The 21765-nt window shown below is 43.3% G+C and overlaps 2 protein-coding genes across 2 annotated transcripts; one reads left to right on the top strand and one right to left on the bottom strand.

Annotated features, from left to right (window-relative positions):
* Positions 1 to 203: 203 nt before the first annotated feature.
* On the bottom strand, positions 204 to 1884 carry crhb (corticotropin releasing hormone b). The gene is made up of 2 exons (XM_030099936.1): positions 1690 to 1884; positions 204 to 1135 (listed from the first exon to the last, which is right to left on the bottom strand). The coding sequence occupies exon 2, from the start codon at positions 1113 to 1115 to the stop codon at positions 603 to 605; it is 513 nt and encodes a 170-aa protein (XP_029955796.1). The 5' UTR covers positions 1116 to 1135; positions 1690 to 1884; the 3' UTR covers positions 204 to 602.
* An 18297-nt stretch (positions 1885 to 20181) lies between these two features.
* rrs1 (ribosome biogenesis regulator 1 homolog) lies at positions 20182 to 21343 on the top strand. The gene has a single exon (XM_030100085.1). The coding sequence runs from the start codon at positions 20219 to 20221 to the stop codon at positions 21341 to 21343; it is 1125 nt and encodes a 374-aa protein (XP_029955945.1). The 5' UTR covers positions 20182 to 20218.
* Positions 21344 to 21765: the final 422 nt, after the last annotated feature.

Here is a 21765-nt window from a genome sequence, read left to right as displayed (position 1 = left end):
GTAAACCTGGATTCAGTGTATTTATTCTATAAATACATGTATTAAAAACCATCCAGGAGATATTTTTGATCAATTCAGTAAATTTAGTGACTGGATATTTTTGCCTAATATGTAAGGATTTCCACAGAGAAGTTTAAACATTGCTTTAATTTTTTTTTTATTAAAAAATATAGATATAAGACGTTCTGTTGCACAACAGAAAATTGACTGGTTGCACATAAGTTTATTAACAAACATAAATAGTTCATGAATACAGTGATTCGTAATCTAAAACAAATTGCCACTTTTGTCAATGCAGTTCATGTATTAACCAAAAGTGTTGATCTCAAAAAATGAAGAATTGTACAGATTTGACACCAACATTAAAATGGCAAGGTACAATCGGCTCATTATAAGTCAAGCCCGTTTCTGCTCCATAGTTTGAGGTTAAAGCTATAAACAATAGAAGTGATAAAGCAGCACTATATTGTACAGAGCATGTTTTGTGCTGATGGTAGAAATGCAAAAAAAAAAAGAAAAAGAAAAAAGAGAGGAATGAAGAAAGAAAAAGAAGTGGGGGGGTGGGGGTGGGGGGGGATCTTTGGCGGACAGGGAAGAGTCCTTCATTTCCCGAAGAGCTCCATCATCCTTCTGTTGTTTTGCGCTTGCTGGGCCAGCTGTTCCGCCCTGGACATCTCCATCATCTCCCGGAGCAGGTGGAAGGTCAGATCCAGGGATATCGGCGGGTCTTCGGATCTTCTCCCCCTCTCCATCGAGTCATCCCCGCGGTCTCCGAACCCGCTTATGAGCGCCCTGATGTTCCCAACTTTCCCCTGTAAAAGGCGCCGCGTCAGCTGGAGTTGTAGCGCTCTGTTGTAGACGGCAGGAGATCCGCCGGGAAACATGGACGCGGATGGGAAAGAGTTAGAGTCCCCGTTGCCCAGTCGGATGAAATACTCCTCTCCAAGCCGCTCCAGAATCGGACCAGACTGCTGCTGTTGCTGCTGCTGGGAGATTTGGGTTTGGGGCGCTGGGACGCGCAGGGTTCCGCCGGGGCTTTCAATAGCCCGACATTCGTAGCGCGGTAAGAAGGCAACTAGCAGAATCACGGTGGTACCAAGTAAATTGAGCTTCATGTCAGGATGTCAACAGGAATCTTTAAAGAAAAGAAAGGAAAGAAGAAAAAAAAACAAGACATCATGGGATTATTTGAGTGCGTTATTATTCTTTCAAGTGTGCCACACATTGTGCTGCGTAAAAACGCTTTTACGCACGAAAAAAATACAGAGAAAAATTCATTTAATAACTTCTACTGTCCATATTTTAACTTAAATATGGTTTACGATTTTATTTAAGATCGGCTATCATCTCTTTCTAACGGGATAATGTCATTTAATATTGCGTGATTGGATACTGATGTGGAATATTTGCGCGTAAAGACGACTCAGATTTATGTTTCAGCACGAATGAAAGTTGAAGTATGGATCCTCATATGTGCTCACTCGATGTAAAAACAACACCAAAAGAGAACATAGATGTATTTCATGAACCATAAGCACTTTTCTGTGGATGGTTATAATCCTGGAATATCACAATTGTCGATTGCTTTCATGAAAAAATAAACCACAATCCACTCCTGTCGGAAATGGAAAGAAAATAGTAAATAAAGGATGGATGGAAAAAGAATAAAACTGATGAAGCTTTTCATACCTTTAGACTTTAGAGGAGGTCCAGTAGAGCCTCGTAGGTTGCCAGGTAGTTGGCGAGATGCCGCCCTCCTTCACCTCTTGGAAGAAACAAGTATATAGTTACTTAAGGGGGAGATGCTGAATGGACTTATATAGCCACCCTCAATGTAAGTGTCGCGCTCCAAGCTGAGATTGAGTCTGCGCGTTCTTGCATGGGTGTAACGTGAATGGACGCCTCTGACAAAGTGCTTTAGTTTAGATGAGATGACTCATATGTGAGCGTGCGCGCGCGTGCCCGAGCGTCGACTCCTGTGCTTTCAGAGCAGGCCCATTAGGTGCCACACCTGCCGGCATTTTTTAACTTGAGTGAGTTGGTTAAAAATAATTACACTACCGGGACAGAATTTTTTTAACAGTATAGTCGAGATGAGTTTGGAAACTGGAAATTCTTCCCACAATAATGCAAAATAAAGTGGAATTCACAAAAAAAAACCTGTTTTGATTTTTCTTGGCTGAAAATATGTTCTCATGTTGCATGAAACAAGCAAAAGGTTCTGATGATGCACTCCAAAGGCGGAGGTATAGATGTACATTTTGGTGAATCCTGCACACCTGCCTCATATTCTGCATTATATACACTGATTATTCTACTGCAAATCTGCATTGTATTCCGTGAATGAGCATTTGCAAACATCTCAGGCAGCGAGCGAGACACAGTCTGCCAGTGATTCATTGCTGCTGCACATATGTACGTCACTACCTCCGCCATTGGGTGTCTTGACCATTCTGGAGGGGCTCGCCGCCAAGCCAAGGCGGGGAGCTCAATTCAATATCTGACAACCCATTAGAATATTAAACAGTTTGAGTGTTTGACTTGTCTGTTTCACACTTAGTCCAACTATTGTGTAATACCAGAAAGCCACCAATTAGTCATACTAATGTCTGTGAATACACATCCAGTGAAATGTGTTGCTGATTGGAAAAAAAAACTCTGACTTTTTTCAACTTTAACATGAACTCAGCATATTTTTTGAGTCACCTTTAACAATGTGGTTGAAAAAAAAAACCTCATTAATCCTTAACAGTAAATCCATTTCACCCAGACATTCAGCCTGGGGTGAAGTGAGTTCCGAACACACACACAGCATATGCATTTGTCAAAGTGGCTACTGAGCACTTAAGTCAAAAGAGTCAAGCTGAGTGAGAACAGGGGAGAAATTTCATTTTACCAAATGTAGCCATGAGGTACAAAGTGTATTTTCCCCAAGATATGCACTTTTTTTTTTTTCCCAAAACTTGCACATTATCTTTTCACATTTCGCTGGATTACTGCGTCCTTTGCAGCCTGTGCGGAAGTGTTTCGCCTGTAGCTCCGCCACTTTGTCGCTCGCCGTGCGCCGCCGTGCTGCTGCAGGGGAGGTGTCAGGTCCCATCATGAGAAACACATGTTGCCTGACACAAATAGAAAACACCGCCGGATTAGAGGTTGACTGCTCGTGGTCAACTCACGTCACCTCATTTTCAAATCACTGTCCCTTGTACACATCAGCGGGAGAGAAATCCTCTTCTGTTCTGCCACACCGGAAAAGACTCGGGCTTAAATTATCATCCCTTTGTTTCCTCAATTAAAGCGAATCCCTCATACGATTAGATTAGATAATACTTTAATGATCGTTCCTGGGAAATTGGGATGTTGCTACTTAATATGACCTTTGCTTCTGACCTTTAGTTAAGCAGAGAAAGGTGAACTGAAAAGGTATATTTCCTTAGCAGGTGATTGCGTCTGGGGGCGAACATTTCACAGAATCACAATCGGATGAATAAATTCTTCCCGGCAGCAGATTCCTTAATTGATCATTTGCTTTTCCAGTTGTGATCTGTTACAAGCACAGGACGAGTACTTCTCACTAAATTGTCCTGAATAATTGGACGGGTTATTCCCACACGGGTTGAGCTCATGTTTTTCTCAACACTTTGAGCGTTCGTGACCTCGACAAACAAATTTTAATTCCAAAGTCACTCTTGCTGTTGAAGTGAGTGTGATTACTGGGACTGCTGAGCCCGCGGCTCCCTGCTCGGACCACCTCCTGACCTCAGTCCTGTTGCTCAGGTGTCCTTCTGGTTTACGGTCCAGCGATAAAAAAAAAATAAATAAAATAAAAACCTGTTATAAAAACACCTTTAATAGAAGGAAGAGCCTGCCCTTTCATCTTACTAAAAAGACGTGAAAAATATCAGAGAAATGCCATTTCTTGCTTTATAGTTGGTCACAAAACTGTGTAAAGCGGTCATGCAATTTCCCGTGAGGCTATATGGGTAGTCAATGGGTGCAGTAACCTTTAGCTGTGCGTCTATGGAAAGGTGGATAACGTAATCCTGCAAATAAAAAAATCAAGCGGTTTAGTTTATTTGATGTTAACGAAATCTTCAGTGTAACACATCCGCATTTTACAAACAACAGGTCTAACGTGAAGATGTGAAAATGCGGCTGACGCGACCGGATCGCTTTTTGCAACGTCCAACGCGTGGCAGCCCTGGTTTTTCTTAGGTTTCTCATATTTGCATGCAGCTTCTCAGCCTGGACACAGCCTGCATGAGAAGACGTGAGGCGAAGCTGCATGGAAATCCCCAAGGGGCGTCCTGTCTATACCGATCTGGCGTCCGAAGGTGTTAAGTCAGAGGCTCGCTTAATGCTCGTTCACGTAGTGCATGCCAGTCTTGTCTCACCGGGGCTTCGACGGGGAAAAATAATTCATATAAAGACAATATTTATTGACACGTACTGCAGCCCTTTGACGGTTAAATATCAAAGTTTGACTCATCGGGTGCCGCTCAGGCTCTTATTGTTTCCCACCCCTACGGAAATGGTGGCACAAACTATCTGACCATCTGTCGTCCGTGTTGACGTCGCCTGGACGCAGGAACTGAGAGAAAGGCGGATTCAGAAAGGAATAAGAAAGTAGCAACCCGGTGTTACTGCGAGTATTACTTTTAATGACCTCTAGTTAACTGGAAAGGGCAGCTGAGGAAAGGTTTTTACAGGTCTGTTCATGTTGTGTAATTAGGCTGCTTGAAGGGAAGAACTGCAAACTCTTGATAGTGATGGCTTAACACTATCGAGGGCGTCAAACTCATTTGGTTACGAGAGCCAAGCTAGTGCTAATGGTACAATAACATAGAAATATTAAGGATTTTTCCCCTGTTTTAGTGAAAAGATATGTGGGCATATCATGGAAAAAAAATACATAAATTTTAGCATTTTCTTACAAAACCTGTGTAATTTCAACATTAAAGCACTTCTAACAATAGTTTCTGGTGCAAGATGCAACAAAAAAATCCATTCATCCATCGTCTTTAATGGCAGGACACTGGAGGACAACAAAGAAGATATTAATTCTAAAAAAAAAAAGCAATATATTGCGGGTTGCATCGGACCTTCTGGAAGGCCCATTTTGGTCCACAAGCCACATGTTTGACACTCCTGCAGTATAGCTGTAAAATGGGACTAATAATGTTAAATCTTCTTTCTCTTTTGGTTGAATCTGAGCTGCGAATCATCTTTACTTTATTCTCAAAAGTTGTTTTCCAAACGAACAGTAATCACTTAAGCACTGCAGGAATATTAAACTGTAATTTTTTTTCTAATGTGAAACTCTGATGTTTGTGGCTTTAAAGGCATTCGTTTTTCAAAACAGTTTAAAAATCTATAATTGTGCTTTTATGTATATGTCAATACATCTCTATGGCACCAGGGAATGGTCAGTTACTTGTAAGCATTTCTCAAATGTGAGAAGATGTCGCATTTGCTCTAAAAGTATGGAGCTTTGAGTGTTGTTTACTGATTTCCCCCTTTTCCCCTGAAAAGCAATTACTCAGAACTCCGAAATGAAATGTGCTTGAATGTGAAACACCTGAATCAGTTGTACATTCTCTCTCGTTCGACCATAATAAATGGCATTAAAGCCGCGGAAGTAAATTTCTCTTCTCACTGTCTTCTCTGTCAATTTATGTCAATTTCATATGCGATGTAGGTTAAGGTGTCTGCTGGAGGAAGAACTGAGAGCTCTGCGTCTGTGCGAGGTGTCTTGTTATGGAGTGATATTCGGGGATTCAGTGATTCGTGACATAGAAGAATAACGTCTGACTTAAAGGCGGCAATTGTCCAATTTTGCACCTTTTCAGTATGATGAAACAAAATTAGAATTTCGTGTGAAATCTAGGCCAAAACCATTTTACCAAAATTGTAACCTGGTTTCCTTTGGTCTTTGATAGCGCTCGTTTGGGCCCCTTCATCTGAACACAAGATGCTGAGTCTGTCTTCCCTCCTGCATCCCCGGCGGCAAACTTTCCAAATCCTCCACAAATCAGTCTTTCTGTCAAAGTCTTTATATAATTGTTATGCAGCCGTGCAGGGCGACCAGTGGCAGGAGATCAGAAACAAAACGATGCTTTTTGTCGGATGATTGACAAACATCTCATGCATTGACAGGTCAAAATACCAGGAGGCCTTCAAGAAAGAAACATTTAGGAAATATTTCTTCAGTTAAAACTTTGCACACCACTGACGTCAACAAATGAATTTACTGGTATTTTCCATTCACAACTTCCTGTTTTCTTTGTTTGCTTTTTGAAAAAGCTGTGTTTATTTTGTTCAGCGTAGCGTGCATCAACTGTAGTAGATGCAAAATGTCAGAATGCAAGAAGTCCACATTAAACTCGTGCGGCTTCATTTAAGGGCCTTCCTGTTGTTTGTGTCGCTCTCAGGCAGGGCGACGCGCCGCTGCCCCTTCATGTGCAGCCCGACACCCGGATGACCACGACCACGCTCGGCATGTTTGCCCCATAGCGCACACATAATGGATGTCCTCCTCGCAGAACGCGAGAAGCCAGTGAAGATGCGGTGAAATCAGCTGTGCTTGTGTAAGATGAGATACTGTTTTTTTTTCTTCTTCTTCTTATTTTTCTTTCTTTTTTTTTTTCAAAAAGTGCATTTATAACAGTCTAATGGGAGAAAATGATGGAGGAGCAAACTGGGTCAAAATCATTTGGAGACCTCTGGTGCAGAGCGGGGACTGTTTTCAGCACAACAACAACAACAAAAAAAAAAAAATATATATATATATATATATGTAGTTTTGATTTTGGTGTTCATTGCATTAGGAGACCACTGGGAAATGTTACGTTCAATAAAGACTCGTCGTACATAACTGGCTGCCTGATCTGTTGATGCCTCACCCCTGGGTAGCACCAGTGACTCATCCTTTGTTTTGTTTTTTGTTTTTTTTTTGGTTTTTCAGTTTTATTGGTAAAGATCAGAAGATGAGTGAAAGTTTCCTCGTGTAAGTTGGAAAGTGCTTCTCCTCTTTAATTGTTTGCGTAGGTGTCGGAGTTCCTCCTTGGCTTCACAGTCTTCCTCGGTGAGGGGGCAAACAGGCGGCGAAATCAAAAGGAGGCAGACAAGAGCACTGTGGGAAAAAAAAAAAGAAAAATACAGGAGAAGCAAAACAAAGTGGATGATATCCACTAATGGCAAAAACAAGTTAAAACACTCACATGTCGTGTTATTAAAACTGAATTGCTAAACAGTAAAAAAAGAACCCGCGTTGGTTTGTGTCAATTTATATGTTTTTAATACAGGTGTTGCTGTGCTGAGAGCATTAACTGTGTCAGAGAATCACTGCAGGAGTGAACCTTGTTCTCTGCGATTAATTCGATTGAGTGGCTGTAATTTAAAAGCTTCCTAAGCTCGGCATCACTCAGCTGAACCAGTCGAATAAAACTAATGTAATGAATCAATCAGCGGAGATATACGCATTAATCTGGACTGCCGCGCCGTCGGAAGTCTTTCGACAACGTTCTTAACCCTCCTTGTAATGAGAGAGAGAGAAAAAAAAAAGAATATATAGTAGAGATTTTTTATAATGAAAGCACGAGATATTTCAGTGAGAGGCTGAGAGGATGGAGCCTGGAGTCCAGTGAGGTACAGGACGGCAGGCGGACGCGCACGCAGCCCCGTCATGTTTCATAAACTCATCAGGGGAAGTGATTTGATGGCGTGAGAGTGGCATCATTTGGAGCTGTGAGCGACGCAGCCGTTAGACGTCATACGGAGGAGAGAGGTGCCAGGAACTGTCCCGTCCTTCAGTTTCCCCCCTACGCCCGCCTCGCCCAGAGCTGATGGGAGGTCATCCAAACTTTTAGCAGCGCAGGGGATCCGGTCCAACCGTCCGCGTAAGCGTGTATAAGTGACCATGTTTTTGCACATAACTGCGATTCGCTACAAACTGGGAAAACCTCAGAATCCCCCCAGGATTCTCCCCGATTGAAACTTTGGCCCACTGACTGAAAAGTCGGACTGTCCTAGTTCAGCAAAGTTAGTTTTACTTACAGCATGACCTGCCGAAGGCCATGTAAGCAAGTCGTCTCTATTTGTATGCTTCAAATTGCAGCTGCCAGGCTCCCGTGCTCTGCAGAGGACGCTGCATTCCGGTGTGTTTGAGAGCAGCTACTTCCGAGCCTACAGCACATGGTCTCCACACACTTGAGCCTGTCTCGTTCCTTTATGCGGTATAGAAATGTATATGTCACCTGTGTTTGTGTATGGTCTCCCTCGGCAGACCTCGTGACGCTGCTGCTGCTGCTGCTGCTGCTGATCAGGCGTTATTGCGTCGAATCAGTGCGTCGAAGGAGTTTGAGTTCTTGTTTTTTTTTTTTGTGTGTGTGTGCAACTTTCCAGACGTTAATTGGTTTATTTACTCTGAGGATTTGATTTTGCAGTGTTGTAGTTACAAATCACAAAACAGCCATCGTTGAGATAACCCCGACGGGCTTCATGAAGCTTGTTTTGGTGTATTTAGGCTCCTTGAAAGTAGGAATATTCTCACTCAGGTGAGGTTTGTCTTTCTCGCCTTATCTCTGGAAAGGCAGCAATTTAGATTCGCTTTCGTGATTCCTTGCAATTAAATTACGCCGCGGTTAAAAAGTGAGTAAGTGCTCCTCCTCCGCAGCAGCAGCAGCAGGTTGTGATTGCAGAGTTTCTGTTTAAGGAGTAATAATTTAAATTCAAGTCATTAAATTTGAGTACCTGCATTTTCATAATTGTTGTTTTCAATTTTAAATATTAAGAACTTGTTCAATTATTTATTCTCGCTGCCAAGAAGATGTTGTTTTTTTCCATCTTATGCAAAAATGTTTTACCTGTTCTTAAATTGAACTTGATGCGGTGAGCATATATTCAAGGATCGTAGCTTGAAGGTTGCACTCAAGTGTTGGAGGAACTTTCAGTTTGATTGCTGAATTGCTTTGTGGCCAGTGTTTTTTAATTAGAGTCTTTTTTTTTTCCCGATTCCTCCTGATGTGTCCGGCTCACTGGGCTGTGCAGGCGACTCCTACGCAAGCCGAGCGTCAACTCAGGTGGGCTTCCCCCGAGCTCCTTGACCCCTCTCGGCATCGGCGAGCAGGAATTTCATTACCCACAGTTATGCAGGCGTTAATTAGACGGGGGAATTTGGATATCGGTGCGCCACCGATCTTTCCACGCGCGCCTAGCCGGAAGCCACGGTTCTGCTGTTGCGTATGCACGCGTGTTTGCGTGTGTGTATTCTCACAACAATGCATATTTTAGGCCACTAAACCTACAGCAGAGATCAGGAGTCTAAATATATGCAGCCATCTGCTCGGCTGGGTTGTGTGATATAACGCTGCGCCTCGGGGCGGAGACGGTTTAGTTTAACTTGGATTGGCAATGACTTTCAAACGGGGCAGAAGGAGCAGGAGCCTAACTAACCACAAGTAGGTTGTAGTTAGCCCGAGGTGGTTCACACAATCGCAGTGGAGAGACGCTGCTTTGTTGCGCCCCGGCTCCCTGCCTGCCTGCGACAACATGTAAAGACTCACAAAGTGAATCCAGCATCTGTTTTTCTTCAGAATCATCTGTGCACTGAATCATCATGTTTTATTCGGGGGGGGGGGGGGGGGGGGGTACATATGGAGCCGAGGCCTCGCGGCGGTCTCTCTGCATCACTCTCTGTTGACACATGTACGCAGGCGACAAGCAAGAAAGAAAATTATCCGCAAATCTCTGCTCTGAAGAGAGAAAAAACAAAAACAAAAGTCAAACTCAACTCAAAATAAACCTGAGAATTAGCAGGGTGGTTGTGATGCTTGGTGCTTGGTGGGAAAAAAAGAAGACCAAAAGTGAAAAAGTCAATGTTTGAACGCGCGTGATGCGCTCTTACAGGAAGTTCCAAGAGAAAAACCAGTCAACTCAAAACACCTGCTGACTTCCGACCGTCTTGATCGCAGCTCATTCTTCACTTCCTGCTGGATCCAAAATGGCAACAGGAGCAGCAGGAGTCCCACAAAAAAAACACACACAAAAAAAAAAAAAACACCACCTGAACTCTGAGCGTGAGGGAGTGTGGACAAAATAACAGGAACACCAAATAACACGGAGCACCTATGAAGGAGCAGCATCATGCTTTGCTTTGAACGCAGATTGGAGCCGTCTTCAGATGCCGCCACAGTCTGAAACTGTGTTTATTGAATAGAAGAAATTCCCTTTTGAAGGATGGAGGAGGTGGAAATCTGCTTTGCACGCCGAGATCCAAAACTCCCCATAAAGGTTCATTGATGTTTGGATCTTTTCATTGCTCAAGGGTGCAGATTTTCTTGCTTCTTCAACCAGGTTTCCTTTCTTTGTGCACAGGCGTGAGATAAAAAGGCAGCCGTACACTCAGGCTTCGCACGCCGAAGGCCACCAACTTACTGTTTCCGTGCACGTGAGTGACCCAGGTGAAAGCTCAATTTAATGGGTTTCTTAAAGTCATCCGACCCACGAAGCAACAGCAGTTTGAAGTCCGTCCGTGTGCGACTGACTCTCCCTTGTTTTTCCCCAGCGCCTGGTGGTTTCCTCACCCTGTGTGGCATGTTTAAGGATAACGGCGCCTAAACTTCAAAATCAAATGTAATTTTAGTAACCAACACGAGGCGCCCTGTGAAATTCTTATAAATTGTTTCACTTACTCAAACTCTGGGGCATGAGGGGGGGGGGAAAGCAGCGATTGCATTTCCATATCAAAGCCAGCAACAACTGAGGCTTGAGGGTCCCTGCATAGATGTATGTGATCCATATTATTTATAGCTGAGGAACGTCTCCTGGGATCCCGACGCTGTTTGGTGTGTGTCATGCTACAACAGAGGACAGTTGGGCGAGTGCAGCTTGTAATTAGCGAGTGTTGCATCATGTAAAGCTGAGGGGGGTTGCACACTGCGTGACCAACATTTAATCGCGGCATTGATCAGACAACTTTTTGGAGAACAAAGCAAACTGGCTGACAGGAGTCACTTTGAGGACCGCAGTCGTTAGAGTCAAGGAAGGGCTTTATAACACCGCCGCCGATTCCCTCCTCTGACATGAATCTGATCATACGGGGGTGTTTAGCATGCCAGCAACACACCGACACTCTGTTGGCAATAAGTGACAGTGGCCCCGAGGATGAGTGGAGCAAGGTGACTTCTGCCCTTTTGCTAATGAGCGCCTTTCCTCTGGCTCATCCAATAACGATGACTGATCCATGAGTTGTTCCCCGTTGAATGGGAACAGGAGAATAAAGTCTCCGTTCCCCGCTGCATTTCTAAGAATCAACGGCTTTTCGAGGTTGCCGAGCTCTAAATGAGCCCAGACAAATAGTTTGACACAATGGAACTGAACACATGCGGGTTCCACGCTGGAGGTTAAAGTGTGACGAGTGTCCAGTTTTTGTTTTGACTCAGGCTAATGGAAAAGTATTTAACAGTTTGTTCCAGGATATAAAAATGCCTCCCAAGCTGAATTATTTAAGAATTTCAAACAGGTAGTTCCAAAAGCTTTTTCAGCGTCCGGGGACAGAAGGACCTCCGGATGCTGTGATGAAGACGATGTGTGAAGGATATTGAGTACATGTCTCACAGACAGGGAGAGAGGATGAGCCAAAACTATTGTCATACATAATTAAAAGCAAGGGATTCAATTTTACTGATTTTTTTTTTCTCTAAAAGTCTTTGAATAAGAATGCTTTGTTACTGTTGTATAATCCCTTAATTATTCCACATTTGACTTACTGTATAGAAGTGCGGGGAAATGCATGTAAAACCTACCTTGATCCAATTTGCATTTTACAGAAACGTGCTCTTCGTGTTGTAAATGGCAGTGGATACAGAGCTCACACAAATCCAATTTTTTTACAATTAGGAACATTAAAATTTAATGAATTGGTTGAACTTAACGTTCTCAAATGTATGTATAAAGCTCACCAGAACACATTACCAGAAAACCTGCAAAATAGATTCAAAAAGAGAGAAAGTAAGTATAATTTAAGAGGATCAGATTTTTTTTGTAAACCTAAGTTTAGAACTAAACCAAAGGAAAGGTGTATCTCAGTCCACGGTGTAAATCTATGGAACAGCCTTGAGTGTGAAATCAAAACCTCAAAATCCATCCATTGTTTTAAAAAGAGTGTGAAACTAATTCTGATGGATAGATACAAAGACGCCATGTAGGACATCTTTGAAATTTGTGTTGTATGATGACAACTTGTTTTTTTGTTATGTATTGTTTCTTTGTTATGTATTGTATGTAGCGCGCACATCGGAAGTTTAAAGGATTCTGAATTGACAAGGGGCAGATATTATAAGCTTTTGCTTCTTTCTGTACCTTTTCATTCATATCTGTGCTGAAGTATGCAGATGCAAGTATGTTGCATTCACTTTTTGTTTTATTTAAATGAATGAAATAAATAAATCAAATCAAATCAAATCATCTGGGCCTGGATATTTGCCACTCTGATCCGTTGAATTTACAGGCACATATAGATTTTAATCAAATTCTCCAGCCAGCTTGATTATCACATCTCCAATGCCTGAATGTATGAATTCAATCCAGTGCTTTCCGTTTGGCATGATCAGAATGTTGCTTTGGTTCGGTTCTCTTGGAAAGTGTCTTTAAATCGCAGCCACACGAGATGGCTTTAGTTAATCATTACCTGAGCGTAGGAGCTGACTCATTTCACCTCCAGCCTCAACCTGCTCCTTCCTCCCCTGGATCTGGACTTGCCCTCCCAACCCGGCACGCTCTGCTTGCATTCTCCAGCGATTCGAAGTTTTTTGAAGTTCAGCAGAGGGATAAAACGTTTCTACATATCCTTTCTTGACGTGTCAGTGAGTCCTGGTCCGCCAGGGAGACGACGGGGCTTTCACAGCCTCTTCTGTGCATTGTTGAAAAGGCCAATTTGTCACTTGTCAGAACACGTATTTTCTCTCAAACAATTTCTTTCTGTATCATTATGGGGTTTTTTTTCTTCTTCTTGCCTTCCCCACGGTCCACAGCCATCAAATTAGTTGGCATCAAGATGAACAGCACTTAGCGGCTAAAAGCCCTCTTATCTTAAAGCATGTGAAGCGTGCGCCGCCGGGGCTTCTTCCTTTCTTATTATGAGCCTCTTTTTAACACAAGATAATCAGTGGTCATTGAAATGACTTTAAGTGATATATATCCTTTTTTACAGGCTGTTTTCCTCACATAATAATGTCTGATTGAACACATTTCTCCATCCTTCTTGCAGCCAGCGATTCCTCGGAGGAATTAGTTGCTGCCTGCATTCATTAAAGTCGGTATCAGTCTAATTATGCGCCAATGTGCACCTATGGGCTAATTAATGGTGAATCAATAAGGGCCCTGGATGCCCCTCACGTAAGGGCCCGGCACTCAGCCCCCTCATTATTGGAGCAGCACCGAGGCTTCAAAGAGGATTTCTCAGGCTCTACCCGAGGGGCCGGATCACACATTAGACTGGAGGTTTGGCAAAAGTTGGTGCTTCTGCTCGTCTCGCTGCCTCTTTCAACACCCGTGTGCACCGGAGGGAAGTGAGCACAACCACGGGCTGTGGGAGAAGACGACGGGATATTTAAAGGCGCTCTGCCGCTCACGAAGTCCGATGGATATTCAACGCGATTACGAGGTGAAAGACTGAAAGGACCTGTGGGAACAGGAATTTGAAAATGTTATGTTGACACTACTAATCAGGCGTGAACCATCATTCACTTCCCGCTGACCTTTAAGGCAAACGTCGATTTGATAGCTCCATGGAATAATCTCCTTTTGATACTTGTGGGAGAAAGTAATATTACTGGATAAAATGTCTCCATAATAAATGTAATATTTATCTCCTGAGCTGATCGTGGCCACCAAAATAAAGAAACATATGAAGAATTCTGATATTCTTATTGTGTTAAAATAATTTAGAATTGTATATTGTTTATGTTAAAATGAGTTTACCATGTGAGCAGTACAGAAAATAATGCATGTTTCAAAGTGTGATCAGTGAGTCATAAGTTACTACCATTTTAAAAAAGTCTGCATAAATTTCCAAACTCACTGATCACAAGGGGAGGAGCAATGCACATGAAAACACACCAAACATACGATGTAAAAGCAAGACAAAATAAAAATAAAACCATAAAACATTTAATATTACACCCTACAGTACAAGTGTGATATAAATAGCAAAACCAGAAATAATGACAGTGATAGGGACTTCTGACTGAGAGAAGAAACATAATGAAGAAACCTGGTGGGAGGAGGGATGAAAACTTTAACAGAGGTCAGCTCAGGGCGAAGGAAAGCAGAGGGTGACCTGAGGAGAGACGGTCCTACACTTTCTAGAAAACATGTTTTTGAAATTGTTTGGTGCCTCTTAAGCCGCCTTTCGGTCCTGACGTGTTCCTCTCTGTTTGACCCGTGATGGACTGGTGACCTTTCCGGAGTGTAATCAACTGCTGGTGGGGTTTCGCCCCAGCCGCCAGCGGCCCCCAGGTGCATGAAGTGGTAAAGAATACAACGGGTCAGACTAAATAAAAACGTGAACAGTAATAACAGCTGAAGCCCAGCCTGACGAGAAAAGCTTTCTGATGCAGTTTAGAAAGTTATGAGGCGACTTGATGGAGGCTCCGGCTCAAAGGCGATGAGGTTGAAGCAGATCACCTCACTGCACCCGACCCCCGACCTCTGGAAGTGGACTCGATGCTGGGCTCCGACACATGCACTCTTTTGCACGAACACAAACACGCACAAGACTAATGCAGCCGGAACGACATCTCAAGGACTCTCCTCTCCTTGTCGTGCTGCGTCCAGGAATCGGGCCAGCGCTTTGGGAAGCCGAACTGCTTTAATGGTGAGGGAGTTCTTCCAAGACGCGGCGGCGGGGTTCCTCGCTCATCTACAAACAAGACGCGGGCCGTGTTCGGGGTGTAGCAGGGGTGACGCGCGCCAACAACAACAGGCCCGACATTAGAATCACCTTCCTGCCCTCGTCTGAATGGAGCGATGAGGCGAGCCCCTGATTAAGCCCCGTTCACGTGTTTGTCGTCTGGCCCTTCAGAGCGAGAGGCGCCACGCGGCGCTGGCGGTCGTTTTGGGAGCAGCAGGTTGCTGTTGACGCATTGCTCATCGCCAAATGGCGCTTTTCCGTCCCGACCGCAGCAGATCAATAAAGGCTCTGACCTCAGCTGTCAGCAAACTAAACTCTTTTCACAAGGGGACGCTCATTTCCCCCGGACGAGATGGGAGGAAGACGGCGGCGTCTGGAAAAGTCTCCCGGCCCATCGGTGAGGTCGTGTGGATTGTTTTTTTTCTTGGTGTGGAATAAGCAGCCGAGGGTGAACACGGACAGAATTGATTCCTGTCGAAGAAATCATGCCACATGACGCTGTTACCTACTGTACCATGATGATGCTATTTACCACAGTGATGGCTCTACAGGTTCAGTGCCTGTTCAGGGAGTGTTTTTACGCATTATGCATTCTTCCTGCAGAAAAGCAGATGCCACACGAAGACATAGCACACCTTTCATCGGCAACAGAGAAACAGATATTCCTCCAAACCTCGATAAAAATGAATTTTTGTCCTCTAGCCAAGTAGGTCAAAGACTTTATGTAATAACACAATGCCTATAAATACACGAGCAAACTGTCGGCAGCTAATCATGTCCGGTTTACGCCAGGGTGGCGCTGATGAGATTATTCTGTTCTCCTATATCTGGGCCCGCGGCGCTCTCACCTCCTCTCTGACGCTAACTGGTCAACTTTGGGGAGGAGAAGCAAGTGTTTAGCCCGAGGCGAGTTTGTGCATGAATGAACGTCCCTCCTTTCCCCCTCGTGATTCACAGATCACAATATGCCCACCAGTCGGTGGGTATTTAAAGACGAGACAATAGGTGATGCACGCCGATCTTTAAATGGAAACAGCAGCTTCTCCGCTGCGAAGAACGCGGAACAATTATATACAGTTGTAAAATGTGAAGAGCGGTGTGAAAAGCTCACATGAATCGAATAAATGCGTCATTTTTTTTCCTGAATCCAGAATGCTGTTTTGCATGGGGCAGTGGTTTTCCAGATGTGAGGCACATCTAGGGCCTTTTCCCAGCTGGATCTTATTGTTGGTTTCTAAAGTTTTGGGGGAATAAATTATAATATAAACAGCCGAGTATATAATAGAGACAAATTGACATAATAAGACACCCATTGTGCAAAATCAGGAGTGAAGCAGCGATTAAAAAACAAAATACGAAGAGAGCAAAGCCACTTCCTAAGATCAGATGGAGGTTATTTTTAGACCTTAATTACAGTAACTGAATAGAGGACAACAAAGTTCCCTTCTACAACGGCTGTCTCTGAAAAAATGGTTCAGATCATGAAAGTGGGGGAGATTTTCTATAAACTCTGGAGTTTTTATCTTTCAATTAAGCTTTCGGGAAAAAAAATAAATAAAGGCCTCTTCTTTTAAGAAGTTGCAGGAGTCATATATAAAAGTGTGCTGCTCGTATTCCCGCTCAGTATCCAAACTTTGTGAATTATCATAGAGACACAGTGAAATAGTGTGTGAGCTGCACCTCATGCAGATGATCAGCTATGGCCACTGCGTCAAACAGACTCGGGCAAGAAATGTGATAGAAATGCATCCAGTCCAAAGTTAAAGAGAAAGACGAAGAAAATTTCAAAGTGAAAAGGATAACATATAATATTTATTTAAAAAAAAAAAAAGCACAGGACAATATGAAGCAGATTATTTTTCCTGCCCAGAAGAATACTTTAAAATTGTTTGGCTTTATATATTTATTTCGTAATATTTCTCAAGATGAATCCCTCGTTAACATGACCTTTTCTGTTTCTTATTATATTACACTTTACATTAGCTGCACTGCAAACTCAAGCAAAATCCAGCCGCTTGCTTAAGGTCAAAACCCCCCTCCAAGTCCCAAATGTCATTTCTCTTAGAGGTACTGAGGGAAAAAAAAGAGGATAGGGAATTGATTCTTTCAGCTGAAACTAACAAATACAAAAGAAAAAAAAAAAATCAAAACCTTCGGGTCTCGCAAAGAAGAAGGGAAATGTTCTGGAGAGGACTCTTTCCTATTGCTATCCTTTAAATACATTTAAAGCTGTGCAGATGCAGACAGTGAAAAATGGGAAGTCTCTGCTTCGTGCTCAGTACTTCAGAGAACTTGATCCGGCCCTTGCTGTGTATCCTTTCACATAAAATACACCATGAAAAAGTAATCCTGTTTGGCCGGATTCACCCTGAATCAAAAAGTCAGCAAGAACTGACGCGGCCAGCCGAGCTCAGGCCGTTAACAAGCGGGCCCTGCTTGAATTGGGTGATGTTTTTTTTTTTTCTTTTTAGACAACATATATCCACGTCACAGAGGACCTTATAGCCTCTTCTAAATCACGACAGGGACTTTGGGCCACTAATTACTCATTTATTCCTCTCATCTCCAAACAGAGCATCACTTGTGACCTTATCTCTGCGCCTGTCAGAGTGCTAGCATTCACATGGCAAGTGTGGCGATGAATGTAATTACTGGAGCCCAAAATAATACAACAACACCGGCGACCAGCAGCCAGTCAATTGAAATAGAAGCCCGCCGCCCCACCCCACCCCTCCAAATTAGAGGAGACAAGGACAAAAATAGAGTCATTATAGTCTGGGGTCTATCTCAGAGATCCATACTGAATATATTGGCGAGCGGCGAAGGGATATTAATAATTCTGAGAATTTAATCTCTCATGAAACAACTTAGTAAGCCTATTATAAAGTTTATTACAGCCCCAGAACTTTAAAAATGACATGTAGCCCCAGTAACTCACAGAGACATGGGATTACTTTATTCTATATGCTTATTTACATGATTTAGAAGGAAATATTTAGTTTTAACATGCAGTGATCTTATAAAGGAAGTCTTGCCAGACTCCAGATTTTGAAATCGCTGCAGAAACATGAAGAGGTTCAGTTGAACTGGTACTTTGTGAACTTTTTCTGCACAAAGTTGAATGTAGTGAGAGATCATTTGAACAGACAAGTCCAGAAACAAGCTTTAAGTACCATAAAGTAAATATATGCACAAGAATGATCAGGGTACCATAAACATAAGCTTTTAAGAGAGCTTTTGTTTTTTCCTCTGGTGGAATCTGGACATAAATATATTTTAAGATTAAATGTGTTTTTCAGAAGATGGACCTGGTGGGTGATGGATGTTCAGGTTAAAAAAAAATAAAAATTATGCTCACATTTAGGTTCTACACCCAAAGTGGAGAGGAGCAGCAAAGAAGTAAAACACCAAGTAATTATGCATGCATCCACACTGAACCATTTATTGGGCAAATAATTACATTAAGTTTGAGAATTGATATAGCACATTGTAGCACTCAGTTATATATTGGGCTTTAAAAGAGGATGTTGGAACCATTTCAACAAATCCAGAGAGAACTGTATCCCATTTGGAAACAGTTTTCTTCCATAAATGAAGAAAATGTGTCTCATTCTGATGTGTTTCACACTTTCCAAACAAATCATTTATGTAAATTGGTGTTCACATACTTTATTAAGCCTTATATACGTTTCTAATTTCCTTGTTTTTCGATGAGATTCATGGAATTTCACCTCAATTTGAAATGGAGAATAAATATAAGTGTGGAGTGCTGTTTTGTCACATGTTGTTTATGAGATCAGCAATGACCAGGGTCATTTTTACACACAGAGATAAGAGTCCTAATAGACTTTTAGGCTACAGAACAATACTGTGCATATTAAAATGTTGTTTTTTTCTGAATGCACCACTTGATGCCTTGATTACTTCAGTGACTTTGTGTAGAAAGATTTAGATGCAGCATTTGACACAACAACACCGTGTTCCCATTGATCTCCTAACAAGGAAAGCTCATCTAAACCCACAGTTTAACATCACAGCTGAACTAAGAGCCAATCTGTGGCTCATTATTTGACTTAAGCAGAATGTAGGCGGATTTTAAACTTTAAACTCTATTTCCCTCTTTTCATTTAAACAATGCAAATACATCTAAGTGTTTATCCTTTATTAACTTCTTCACCTTTGTCTTTTGTTTACTGGTTGTCTTAGCAGATTTTAATATTGCATGTATATACGTACAATTAGCCTCCTTGGTCTAACGTGTTTACTTCTGCTGACAACAGACACATGCTAGTCGAGCAACAACAGTATAAAACAAACAAGACCATCTTTCTCTCTGTGGTGCTCATATATTCCGCAACAAAATGGTTTAACAAAGTTGATTAAAACATTTCTGGTTAATAGGCCCAAAGGGAAAATAAAATAAATCATAATAAATTAGAATGACAGTAAATGCAAATCGATTTCATGAAAGCATAATGCACCACAACTATTTCAAAATGTTTGCGTGAAGAGAAAAACAAAAGTAAAGGGGAATGAAATCATTGGGTGAAGAATGGGGCATATTGATGCTTTTCATAATTAAGAACTGTAAGTTCTAAATGTATTTAAATTTTGTAGACTGAATATTATGCAATGAGATATATTTAGATCATTACAATTGCCTTTTAAAATGGTACTCAAGATAAGTAGTAGTCATTCAACACTTGCTGAGTTTGATCTGTGGATTACTTTTGTGAGAGTTTGTACTTTTTCCTGTATATGATCTGGCTCGTGTTTTCTAAATTAAATTTCCCATGGACGTCACATTCAGTTAGAATTTTTTCCTCAGTTTTCTTTTTCTTTTTTTATAATTTCGTTAGCCTTGTACTGATTTAGCCTGAGCCTAATGTCATTCTTTTCTCCTCGTTTTAGTTTGTGTCTGACTGACTCCACCTTTGCTAGCAATTTAAAAACTGAAGAACACTAGTGTTATTTAGGTTCATTGGCAACGTTAAAGAAAGATTGATTTGCAAACATCAGCCAGAATTAGCTGAATTAATCCAGCATTGTCCTGTGGTTAGTTTTTAGATGCGTGGACAGCTCTGTGGCTGCTACTTGTGCAGTACAATATCATATGGTTGCTGCTTCTGGTATGATACCCTTCCTGGCTGCTGCACGCGCTCACTGTGTACTGGGTAAAACTAGCGAAGCAGCATCGCCTCCTGGTGGCCATAAGAGGAATTTCTACTTTTCTTTGACCCGGAAGTGATTTCAGCCTATTACTTCTGTGTTGCTGTTGCGCACGTGCGTAGAGACGCACGAGCCAACATGGAAGCGTGCAGTGTGGAGGAGCTGCTGGCCAAAGCCGAGCAAGACGAGGCGGAAAAGCTGAAGAGCATCACCGTCCAGAAGGAGCTGGACCTGGAGTTCGACATCGGGAACCTGCTCGCGTGTGACAAGAACCGCCTCGAGCTGCGGGACCTGAAGAAGGGGCAGAAGAAGCAGGACTTCCTCCGGTCGCTGGCGCGAGACAACACGCAGCTTCTCATCAACGAGATATGGAAGCTCCCCACGGAGAGGGTCGAGGGGACCATCGTGGCCAAGCTGCCCGCCCCCGCGACCCCGCTGCCCAGAGAGAAGCCCCCGCCGAAGCCGAGACCCCCGACGAAGTGGGAAGAGTTCGCCAAGCTGAAAGGCATCCAGAAGAAGAAGAAGACCAACCTGGTCTGGGATGAGAACGCGAAGGAGTGGAGGCGGCGGTGGGGCTACAAGCGGGCCAACGACGACACCAAGGAGTGGCTGATCGAGGTGCCGCAGACCGCGGACCCCAACGAGGACCAGTTCGCCAAGCGGGTCAAGGCCAAGAAGGAGAGGGTGGCGCGGAACGAGTTCAACCGGCTGAGGAACATCGCCAGGGCGCAGAAGGTCAAGGTCCCCGGCGCGGGGGGGCTGACCCCCAAAGCCCAGCAGTCCAAAGACGAGCTGACCCGGGCCGTGAGCGTGGCCAAGACCTCCACGGCCTCCATGGGCCGCTTCCAGGAGCGCCTGCCCAAGGAGAAGCCGGCCAAGAGCTCCGGCAAGAAGAGGAAGTTCGAGCCCCTCATCGGCGACTTTTCCAGCGAGAAGGAGAAGCAGCTGGAGCTGCTGAAGCTCATGGAGAGCAAGAAGCCCAAGCTGGACATCACCAAGGCGGTCAACAAGCAGCTGAGAGAGGAGGACAGCGAGGAGGCTGCGGCCAAGCACAAGAGGGGGGCCGGGAAGAAGAACCGCAGGAGCAACATGGGAGGAAAGGGCAAAGGAAAGGGGGGCAAGGGCAGAGGGGGAGGGGGCAAACCTGGGGGCAAACCTGGGGGCAAACCTGGGGGGAAACCTGGGGGGAAACCAGGAGGGGGCAAGCCTGGGGCGGGGAGAGCAGGAGGGGGGAAGAAGAAAGGCAAACCTGGTAAACACTGATGACTGTGGAGTCCTGTCTTACTACACCCACGTGCCTCAGCTGCAGAGCTTCTGGACATTCATGATCAATGTGACTGATTCACCTGTGAGCAGCAGGTGTGAGGCTGTGACTGTGTGTGTGTCTCCTGTCGTGTGTGAGCCAGGTTAATGCTGAGGTGCTTGTGAGAAATGGTGGAATGAAAGAATCTGTCACATAAATGGGGAAAAAAAACTGTACAAATACACTTTACTATTGCAGCTTCAATTCAAACTGAGTGACTCTTCCCTTTTGTCTTTGTAAATGTCTAATGCATACATTTATTTGACATATTTGATGTTCTGAGTAACTCACTAGGAAATATTTAGTTAATCTTAGATGCTTGTTTTGGATGATGATATGCATGGAGATATATATTTATATTACATCCAGTCCATTTTGAAAA

Source organism: Salarias fasciatus, chromosome 9 (genome assembly GCF_902148845.1).
Source record: "Salarias fasciatus chromosome 9, fSalaFa1.1, whole genome shotgun sequence".
Classification (NCBI taxonomy): Eukaryota; Metazoa; Chordata; class Actinopteri; order Blenniiformes; family Blenniidae; genus Salarias; species Salarias fasciatus.
This window is presented reverse-complemented; position numbering and strand designations above follow the sequence as displayed.

Bases quoted from the DNA above. Each gene is read 5' to 3' on its own strand.
- crhb (XM_030099936.1), bottom strand. From the start codon at position 1,115: ATGAAGCTCAATTTACTTGGTACCACCGTGATTCTGCTAGTTGCCTTC.
- rrs1 (XM_030100085.1), top strand. From the start codon at position 20,219: ATGGAAGCGTGCAGTGTGGAGGAGCTGCTGGCCAAAGCCGAGCAAGAC.